The following is an 11,235-nucleotide window of genomic DNA, read 5'->3' on the forward strand; positions in this document are numbered from 1 at the left end:
GTTCTTGTGATTTTTCCAAAGGAATCATTCAAGAAGTCATACGATAGCGATTACACTGCAGGCGAGAGGATACTTACATCCTTCCGCTGGAATCCGTCTTCTCTAATCGTAGGGTGCCCTCAATCCGAAGAGCAAGCGTAGATTCCTTCGCTTGGATTCCTCCCGAGCTCTTGGTCCTAGTGGAGAGTGGTATCCTTGGGAGAGCCTTCTTCCTCTCAAGTCCTAGGCTAGAACCCTAGGGTTTGTTTTTGCAAAATGGGAGGAGAGCCTTCTAGGGTTTCGGTGGAGGGGAAGGAAAAAGGCGAGAATGAAAGTCCTTTTTCCCTTTTCCCCTTCCTTCCACTCCTATTTATACTAGGGCTTGGAGAGACATGTCTCTTCGTTGCTTGACACGCCCTGACCGTGCCGAACGACACGGCCGTGTCGTTCAGCCCGCACGCCTCGTCAACGCCCTTCCAGAGTTCGACACGCCCGGGCCGTGCCAATTGGCACGCCCGTGTCGTTCCCAGCCACAACGCACGACTCCGCCAGTGTTTGGCACGCCCTGCCCGTGCCATTTGGCACGGGCGTTCCAACACCAGCACGCACGCCTCGGATTGCCGTTCCAGATTGACACGCCCGGGCCGTGCCAATTGGCACGCCCGTGTCGTTCCCAGCCTCACGCAGGTTTCGCCCAGTGCCTGGCACGCCCTGCCCGTGCCATTTGGCACGGGCGTGCCCAACACCTGCATTAGGGCAAATGGGTTAAGCAAGGGTTAGTGCAGGTGGGAGGTCCAAGGTTCGATCCTTGCTCCCTCCTTTTTGCACCTCCTTTATGTACTTTTACTAACCCACATCCAAGCCCATCGAGTCTAGCCCAATACGACATTTCTTCATAAAAATGTTCATACATCGTCATGACATTACATGAAGAATTTGGGGTGTTACAATCCCCCTCCCCTTATAGAAAGTTCGTCCCGAACTTAAAACAGTCCCGGGTACTTTGATCGCATCGCATCTTCTCGTTCCCAGGTGGCTTCTTCGAATTGCTCGCTCCGCCACAGAACCTTCACTAAGGTCACCTCCTTGTTCCTTAACCTTTTGACTTCCCGATCAAGAATCTGGATCGGTCGGCGTTCGGAACTGAGGTTCTCTTGTTCTTGCACTGGTGGGGGTTCTATCATTTGGTTCGCGTCAGGGGTACACTTCTTGAGCATTGATACATGGAAGACGTTGTGGATAGCCGCCATTTCTGACGGTAGCTCCAGCTCGTAGGCCACCTTGCCTACTCGTCTCAAAATCTGATAGGGTCCCACATATCGCGGACTCAATTTCCCCTTCTTTCCGAATCTCATCACCCCTTTCATAGGGGCTACCTTTAGGAATACCGAATCCCCAACCTCGAACTCGAGTGGTCGACGTCGTTTATCAGCGTAGCTTTTCTGCCGACTCTGAGCAGTCTCTATTCTCTGGCGGATATTCTTTATAGCCTGGGTGGTTTCATCAATAATATCAGTCTGGAGTCCCAGCTCCTTCCTTTCACCGCTCTCATTCCAGCATATAGGAGATCTACATTTCCTTCCGTATAATGCTTCGTACGGTGCCATCCTGATAGTAGCCTGATAACCGTTGTTATAAGCAAACTCTGCCAGACTCAGGTATCGGCACCAGCTTCCCTTGAAGTCCAAGGTGCAAGCTCGTAGCATATCCTCTAATATCTGGTTCACTCGTTCAGTCTGCCCGTCAGTCTGGGGGTGGAAGGCTGTACTGAACTTCAGCTTCGTGCCAAGGGCCTTCTGCACGTGTCCCCAAAAATCTGAAGTGAATCGACTATCTCGATCAGAGACAATGGTCTTGGGAACCCCGTGTAGTCGGACAATTTCCTTGACGTATAGTTGAGCCAGCCGCTCAACTGAATCAGTCATCCTGATAGCCAGAAAATGTGCGGACTTGGTCAGTCTGTCCACGATAACCCATATACTATCGTATCCATTCGTAGTCCGAGGCAGCCTGTTATGAAATCCATAGATATGTCCTCCCATTTCCACTCGGGAATACTCGGGAATAGTAGAGGTTGCAGAACTCCCCCAGGTCTCTGGTGTTCTGCTTTGACCCTCTGGCAGGTCAAACACATGCTGATATAACGGGCTACATCTCGCTTCATGCCGGACCACCAGAATTTGCCTTTCAGATCCTGATACATCTTAGTAGAACCAGGATGCATCGCATAAGGTGTGCCGTGGGCTTCCTCGAGTATCCTCGTCCGTAAGTCGGAGTCGTCGGGAATACATAATCGATCCCGCAGATATAAGATTCCGCTATTAGAAATCCGAAATCCATCGTCCTTGCCTTCAAGGACCTCTTGCCTGATTCTTTGAAGGCTCGGATCGAGATTCTGCTTGTCCAGAATACCATCAAATAATGTCGGCGCAATTTGTAGGGTAGAAAGCCGTCCCGATATAATCTCGATTCCGAAATCCATGATCTCTTCCCGTAAGGGCTGTGACAAGGCTGATAAAGACAACAATGCGGCACAAGATTTTCTACTGAGAGCATCGGCTACCTTGTTGGCTTTTCCCGGATGGTACAAGATCTCACAATCGTAGTCCTTGACCAACTCGAGCCATCGGCGTTGTCGCATATTTAGGTCTTTTTGGGTGAAGAAATACCGCAGACTTTGGTGATCAGTATAGATCTTGCACTGAGCGCCATACAGATAGTGCCTCCATATTTTTAGCGCAAAGACCACCGCTGCTAGCTCTAAGTCATGGGTAGGATAGTTCCTTTCATGTTCCTTCAGTTGCCTAGAGGCATAGGCAATCACCTTCCCATTTTGCATAAGTACCGCTCCGAGTCCCAGCTTGGATGCGTCGCTGTACATATCGAAGCCCACATCACTTTCTGGAAGAGTCAATATAGGGGCGCTGGTCAGCCTCCTTTTGAGTTCAGTAAAGCTCTTCTCACATTCATCGGTCCAGATATATTTCCTGTCTTTCTTTGTAAGGGCTGTCATAGGGGCTGCAATCCGAGAGAAGTTCTCTACGAATTTTCTATAATAGCCTGCTAGCCCCAGAAAACTTCTGATCTCGCTGGCATTCTTGGGTCTGGACCAGTTACTCACAGCTTCGATTTTGGATGGGTCCACCATTATACCCTCTTTGGAGATAACATGTCCCAAGAATGACACCTGATTCAGCCAGAATTCGCATTTCGAGAATTTAGCATACAGTTGTTCCTTCTGAAGAATCTGTAATACTATACTCAGGTGTTCTGCATGCTCTTCGGGGGTCCTCGAATAAATAAGGATATCGTCGATGAAGACGATCACAAATCTGTCCAGGAATGCCGAGAAAACCCGATTCATGAGATCCATGAACATAGCCGGAGCATTAGTAACCCCAAACGGCATCACTACGAACTCATAATGTCCGTATCTCGTCCGGAAAGCCGTTTTCGGTACATCCTCCTTTTTCACCCTGACTTGGTGATACCCCGATCTCAGATCGATCTTAGAGAAAACCGTAGCTCCCTTTAATTGATCGAACAGGTCATCTATCCTGGGAAGAGGGTACCTATTCTTGATGGTCACGTTATTTAGCGCCCGATAGTCGATACACATACGCATCGACCCATCTTTCTTCTTGACGAACAGTACGGGAGCTCCCCAGGGGGAATGACTAGGGCGGATAAGTCCCTTGTCAAGTAGCTCTTGTAGCTGTCCTTGCAATTCCTTCAATTCAGCCGGCGCCATTCGGTATGGTGCCTTCGAGATGGGGTTAGTACCAGGAATCAAATCAATAGCAAATTCAATATCTCTTTCAGGTGCTAACCCGGGTAAGTCATCAGGAAATACCTCTGGATAGTCGCAAACGACTTTGACGTCTTCTAGCTTCGGGCCCTCCGTAGGGCTGGTATTAACCACGTGAGCTAGAAATCCAGAACACCCATTTTCCAACATTTTTCTTGCTTTCAGAGCCGATAAGAATTTGCTTGCCCTCTTCCTCGGCTCTCCGATAAATTCGAATAGAATTCCCGTCTCAGGTCGGAATATAACCTTTCGTTCACGGCACTCAATAGAGGCGCCGTATTTGTTCAAGAAATCCATGCCCAATATCAGATCATAATCGGCCATATCAAGCACTATCAGATCGCAGTAGAGTTCCCTATCTGCGATTCTGATCGGTGCGGCACGCAGCACTTGGGTAGAGGGCATCACCTCACCCGAGGGCAGTGTAGTCAGAAAATTGTAATCTAATCCTTGCAGTGGCATATCATATCTTGTAGCATATTGCATAGAAATAAAGGAATGTGTTGCCCCAGTGTCAAATAATGCAGTAGCGTAATGGCTGTAAATAGCTATCTGACCTGTGACAACGGTGGAGGCAGTCGCCACATCTTCCTTTGTGAGCGAGAAAACCCTGGCGTTCGTTGTAGCAGGCGGGACCTCCAATTGCCCCTGGCATATATGAGTACCATCAATAGCAGCCTGCATCTGGTGTAACTGGGGAGGAGCACCCTGATGCTGTATATACTGCTGCTGAGGTGCCTTAGCTGCAGTAGGACACCCTCTAGCGAAATGTCCTTCCTTCCCGCAAATGAAGCATCTCTTGAGACCCAATAGGCATGTCCCTAGGTGCATCTTCCCACAGTTGGCACAAGGAGGGTACCTAGGCTTCTTGCCTTGTGAACCACCGGCCGACTTATTCCATGGTTTCCTCTTTCCGTTGTGGTTCTTCTTCCAGTGGGGATTGTTGTTCGGAGGTTTCTGGTTTTCCGACTGACTGGGATTCTTGTTGGCGGTCAGCGCTTGGTTTTGTTGGTTAATGCTCTTCAGATAGTGCTCAGTATTAAGGGCGCTGCTGAACAGCTCCTCCGCAGTCTGTGGCCTATGAACACCACCGGCTACACTCAGAGCGATCTCAGGCCTGAGCATCTTGAGCATTAGTCGAACTCTTTCTTTTTCTGTACTGACCAGCTCCGGGCATAATCGTGCCAGTCGGTTGAATTTCTGGACGGCATCATTGACAGAGAGATTTCCCTGCCGGAATTCGGTGAACTCATCAAAGTGTCGGTTCGTCACCCTCATATTGAAGAATTCCTCCAGAAACTCAGACTCAAAATCCTTCCATGTCATCTGGTCCACTGATCTCCTGGCCTTTACTCGTTCCCACCACATCCGAGCGTCGCCGGTGAGGCAGAACGAGACGCATTTAACCTTTTCGTGCTCTGGCCAGTCTAATAGTTCCACCGTGCTCTCAACTGTTTTGAGCCAGGACTGGGCATCCCATGGCTCGCAGGCACCAGAGAACTTATCCGGCTTCAGTCTCTGCCACTGTATCAAGTAGGCCTCCTGTCGGACTACTCTGGTCGAAGTGTCCGGGGGCGCCTGGGCAGTCGGAAGCTCGGCGTGTATAACATTCTGGCTCCCCTGCGGAGTAGCAGCGTTCGCCTGCTGGGTCATCAGAGTGTTAATAATCTGTTGTTGCTCAGTCACCTGACGCTGCAGGTCTGCGATCACCTGCATCACCTCAGGTGGGGGTGCTGTCGGTGGGGGTACTGTCTGGTCACCCCTGGTACCACGTCCTCTAGCCATATCTATTATACCGATAATAATTAGATAGGCATAAGATTTAACACTACTTGTTATGCAATCATCCATCATTTCATATAAGTATTACTGTACATGAATAAAGTAAAGCGAGTTAGAATCTCTTACTTGGAAGCGGCAGGAAGTAGCTTGATGTGTGTGTGGTGGAGGGGAAAACTTGGCTCTGATACCAACCTGTAACGCCCGCCCTTATATCTACCCTCGGGGCGGGGTTACGTAACTCATTCATCCATAATCATTTGCATAAAATTTGCAACAAAATAAAACTAAACATGCAAGACTAAACATGCTTGAAGGAAGACAACCACCAAGTGATGTTTACAATCTAACATATCAATTATCTAACAGCATGATTTACTAATCTACACATGATTTGAACATGATAGAAGCATGGCATGATCAGGGACATAACATACTGCAAGTACTCCAATTTAATAGTTTAGACATAGCATTGAAGGAATATTCATAAGCACTTGAATAGGAAGTCTCAAGCATTATAATTAGCATGTGTACGACAGGAATTAGATGATAGTATCTTTCTATATGTATTCACATGTATCAGTTCAATTCTAAACATCCTCAAGTATAGAGATAATTCCATCAACACATCTAACATGACAGTAGTAGCGCATTCATAGTCATAAACATGCCATCAGAGTACATTAAAACTTGTGAAGCGGAAACAACGAAGATTCTAAACAAAATAAGTAGATATGAGAATCTTTTCTCTTTCCCGAGCCACCATCCCCACACATCAGCCCTTCTGCCTCTTCCTTCAGTTTATATGTTTCTTACCGCTATCTGCAGCATAAGATACAATAAAACTAATAAGCAAACGCTTAGTAAGGATCCCGTCCTACTCGCAAAATCCATCAAAGTAATATACATCATGTGCACAATAAGCAAGATAAGCAACATAAACATCGTAGCATCATAAGCATCAAGCATCACTATCATCAAGTATTTCTAAGTATCATTATAGAACAACTCATGCATAATCATCACATAAGTAAGGATGCTTTTCAAAATGAGTTCCATAACGGATAATACTTAAAATACATCCATCTCATTGGGCCCAGTTGTTGTACCTCATATAGCGCGTTCCCTAATGAATTGGGGTAGCGAGCCACCAACTTATTAGAGCAGGACTCTTCCGTCCTACCTCGTGCCATGTCCTTAGTTACCATGTACACAGGATTTATTTAACGACCCCCTTCCGAGTCGGGTACACAACTTTCAAAGTAAAGTACTTAACATGCTTGTATATATATATATCAATGCTAAGGAGTGCTCCTATTCCACTCTCAAGGGACACACCACTCTTCAAGGGTGCTCATGATCCCCTAGGGACACACCACACAAGGGGTGCTCTTGATCCCATTCATAATGGAGCATCCTTTCAAACATGTTATCATACACATCACATTCACATCATAAGGGTGCCCCATGGGCTATTAGACATGCTCAATCATACGTCACGTTCAGCCACCTAACATAGTCATATCATGTAAGTGGTAGCATGCTCCCTAGGTTAAAATCATTCTTCCAAATCCTAAGTCTAGGGTTGGCCGAAAATGGTAAGCAGGGGATTTAAGGTTTTGTAGTCAAGCATTCACACAAACACCTTGCATGCGTTTTGTAGTCAAGCATTCACACAAACACCTTGCATGCATATCATACTGCAGGTTAATCAACATATTAAACATAGATTACACAACGGAATGGTCATGAAGCCTAAACCTTAGTCTTCCATACTTTGGTCGAAAATCATAGGTAGAGAAGTTAGAGTTCCGAAAGAATCATTCAAGAAGACATACGATAGCGATTATGCTGCAGGCGAGAGGATACTTACATCCTTCCGCTGGAATCCGTCTTCTCTAATCGTAGGGTGCCCTCAATCCGAAGAGCAAGCGTAGATTCCTTCGCTTGGATTCCTCCCGAGCTCTCGGTCCTAGTAGAGGGTGGTATCCTTGGGAGAGCCTTCTTCCTCTCAAGTCCTAGGCTAGAACCCTAGGGTTTGTTTTTCGAAAATGGGAGGAGAGCCTTCTAGGGTTTCGGTGGAGGGGAAAGAGGAGGCGAGAATGAAAGTCCTTTTTTTTCCCTTTTCTCCTTCCTTCCACTCCTATTTATACTAGGGCTTGGAGAGACATGTCTCTTCGTTGCTTGACACGCCCTGGCCGTGCCGAATGACACGCCCGTGCCAATCAGCCCGCACGCCTCGTCAACGCCCTTCCAGAGTCTGACACGCCCGGGCCGTGCCAATTGGCACGCCCGTGTCGTCCCAGCCCAACGCAGGATTCCGCCAGTGCTTGGCACGCCCTGCCCGTGCCAATTGGCACGGGCGTGCCCAACACCAGCACGCCTAGTCCATTGCCTTTCCAGAGCCGGACACGCCCGGGCCGTGCCAATTGGCACGCCCGTGTCGTTCCCAGCCTCACGCAGGTTTCGCCCAGTGTCTGGCACGCCCTGCCCGTGCCATTTGGCACGGGCGTGCCCAACACCTGCATTAGGGCAAATGGGTTAAGCAAGGGTTAGTGCAGGTGGGAGGTCCAAGGTTCGATCCTTGCTCCCTCCTTTTGCACCTCCTTTATGTACTTTTACTAGCCCACATCCAAGCCCATCGAGTCTAGCCCAATACGACATTTCTTCATAAAAATGTTCATACATCGTCATGACATTACATGAAGAATTTGGGGTGTTACATATAAGGTGTTTATTCATTTATTTATTCTAATCCGCGGTTCCGCCGCCACACACACCAAACACTGCTCCTGCTGCCTCCCGTTGCTTAACACTTTTCTTACCTCTATCTGCAGTATAAGGAATGCAACTATAAGCAAAGCTTAGTAAGTACATACCTAATCTCACAAAACAACGGAAATCATTGCATGCTTTCTTAGTAATTAAACAGGAAATAACTTGTAGTTATGAAGTCATGTACTTAAGCAGAAACTACCTGAACATGGAAATATTTGTATTGCATAGAAAATTTCTTAGCTTCTTTATACTTGAAAGTCATACGTTTGAATCGTAATAAGCCCAGCCCATTTGGCGGTCCATTCGGCGGCCCATTTGGCGACCCTTGTGGTCGTCGACCGTCGACCGTCGGCTCGTCGACCGTGTCGTTACTCATCCGGCCCAGCCCATTTGGCGGTCCATTCGGCGGCCCATTTGGCGACCCTTGTGGTCGTCGACCGTCGGCTCGTCGACCGTGTCGTTACTCATCTGGACTTTCCACCCCTGGAAGTAGATTTTTGCCTTCCCCAGGATTCGAACTCTAGACCTCCAGGCTAAGTACTAAAGTTTATGAATCCTGGTACCAAGTGTTCTCGATGGGCGAACCTTTGGCCCGATACCCGCCTCTTAAAAGTAAAATACATTTCTTATACTTCTTATATCATGCAATTTGGAAGAAACAATTTACACTTGCTTTAACTTAAAATGATGTCATGGAAAGAATACTTTATGCATGCTCTATCAAATCATATTGTGGAAACAATAAAGAAAGTAACGGAACAACTCATACTGCAGGTGAGAAATGTACTTACAATATCTTACTTCTTATATCATGCAATTCTACTATTTACATATGTTTTAACAAAATCATGCATATGCTTTAACAAAATCATGTTTATGAAAAAATACGGAAAACAACGGAACTACTCATACTGCAGGTGAGAGATGTACTTACTTTATCCGCTTACTAAGTTTTACTGCTAATATTTGTGAAATCGGAGACCTTCTCCGAGGTGCTCCAGCGCCTTCTTCGCACAATCTAGCAAAACCATTACTATCACTTAACCAAAAGTATTAATCAAATCACTCAACCTGGTTAAGAGTTAATCCTATCCCAATCTAACCAATCATTTATCTAATTAAACTGATTAACTTATTAGTAGTAAATTGATTAACTTAATTAATCAACTAACTAATCAATTATCTAACTTAATAAAGATAACTTTATTAAAACAATTAACTGCTAATTAATTACTGATCGAACTATTAATTACCCGTGATGTTAACTAAATTCTAATTATTAGACTTGATTAATTCTAGTCATTAATAATTAACTGCTCAGATCCTATTAGTTTAATCAACCAAAACTTAATTAAGCAACTAATCTAAATTAATTAATCTCCTAGATTAATTAACCTTATAGTAGATTAATTAACTAATTAATAAACTTCTTAATTAAATAACTCTTTCATAACCGATTAACTATTAATCAATTTAATCCTCAATCAATCATTTACCTTGATTAATTAACTAACTTAACTTAATTACTAACCTTAATTAACCCATTAATTAACTTACCTAATCCCGTCTTCTTCCTCGCGTGAATCCGCAGAACAGGGGTGGCGTCGCGAGCGCAGGGCAGAGGGCGTCGCGGCGTTGAGCAGAGCAAGCTCGATTTCGGCGGGAGACGACAGTGTCAGATACTTTCTTCTTCTCCGGCACAGGAAAGGTGCGGCGGCGTTGGCCTCCGTCTCTATGCGGCGGCCGGTGGCGATCGGTGGCTGAGCAGAGGCGTCGGTCGCAGAGGCATCCGGCGGCTGGCGACAGGCAGAGGAGAGGAAAGGGTTGCTCCTCGATCTCCCCCCTCGCACGGCCTTTTAAAGGCTGCCTACCCGAGGCTTTCGCCGACGGACGCGGCGCGAGGGCGGCGTCCTTCGGTTCCGCCGAACTCGGAGGACGCAGTCGCGATCGCGAGTAGCGCGGAGGGGAAGAGAACAGTACACGGCTTTTATTCTGAGGAGTGCACAGTAACTTTACCCGATTAACTCTAAACTACCGCATTTTTACCGACTAAATCCAATTAAAACCTAGGTTTATTAAAACAGTTGAATTCATTACTGTAGCGAACCGGATTTAATTTTGGTTTGAACGGTTCACTAACTAAACGACCTCCGATTTGATCCAAACTAATTTTGTTGGATTCGTGTTTGCAAGACGAATCTTTTCACCTATTTTATTTTATCAAAACTTCTTTCGGTATGAACCAAACTAACTTGGTTCAGTTTGATTCAATCTGGGTTTATTTGATTCGCTAACCAAACGGTCTCTGATTTGGTCAAAACTGGTCTTGTTGGATTCGTCTTCGCGAGACGAATTTTTCTTTCTATGTTATTTGATCAAACTCCCTTCTATAATTTTGCATCTAATTACAAATCCTAAAAATAGGGAAAAATAATCCGGGTGTTACAACCTAGTACCAAATAAAAATCTCTGAAAGCGTTTCAATTAGTAACTGATCATGTCTTGTTCTGATATCCAAGTTAAAAGTCATAATCAAGTTTGACTTCTCATGTATCACTTCTGTATCACGATGCCACTTAGAATGATTTTGAACTTGTATGCCCCCAAAAAGGAATGTTGACTGTCTTGGATAGAACATCAGGTACTTGCTTCTGAATAAACCAGGATATTAAAGTATCAAATTGTGTTAAGTGTTGGATTAGTGGAAGAAACAGAAGTAGATTAATGTGAAAAAAATCTTGAGATTGTGCCTGAAAACCCAGAAAAAATACATACAGGAAGAGAAGCGTCGTTGAAGGCACAAACAAAAAGAACAGACGATAGTTCCTCTTCTAGAACAGAATTGAGATTAAGTCAGCAAAGATGCAAGAGATGATGTTTGTATTTCTTAA

General features: G+C 45.7%; 1 protein-coding gene across 1 annotated transcript; it reads right to left on the reverse strand.

Annotated features, from left to right (window-relative positions):
* Positions 1 to 4,230: 4,230 nt before the first annotated feature.
* Positions 4,231 to 4,921, reverse strand: LOC141817462 (uncharacterized). Its single transcript, XM_074705101.1, has 2 exons — positions 4,345 to 4,921; positions 4,231 to 4,256 (listed from the first exon to the last, which is right to left on the reverse strand). Exons 1-2 carry the CDS (start codon positions 4,919 to 4,921, stop codon positions 4,231 to 4,233), a joined length of 603 nt encoding a protein of 200 aa, XP_074561202.1.
* Positions 4,922 to 11,235: the final 6,314 nt, after the last annotated feature.

The sequence above is a fragment of the Curcuma longa genome, unplaced genomic scaffold, assembly GCF_044706935.1.
Source record: "Curcuma longa cultivar G26 ecotype Majalengka, Jawa Barat unplaced genomic scaffold, ITB_CL_G26_1.1 contig_20607, whole genome shotgun sequence".
Lineage (NCBI taxonomy): Eukaryota > Viridiplantae > Streptophyta > Magnoliopsida > Zingiberales > Zingiberaceae > Curcuma > Curcuma longa.

Bases quoted from the DNA above. Each gene is read 5' to 3' on its own strand.
- LOC141817462 (XM_074705101.1), bottom strand. From the start codon at position 4,921: ATGCTCAAGATGCTCAGGCCTGAGATCGCTCTGAGTGTAGCCGGTGGT. The intron at 4,257-4,344 runs GTCAGATAGCTA...ATATGCTACAAG, and splicing joins TGCCTCCACCGTTGTCACAG to ATATGATATGCCACTGCAAG.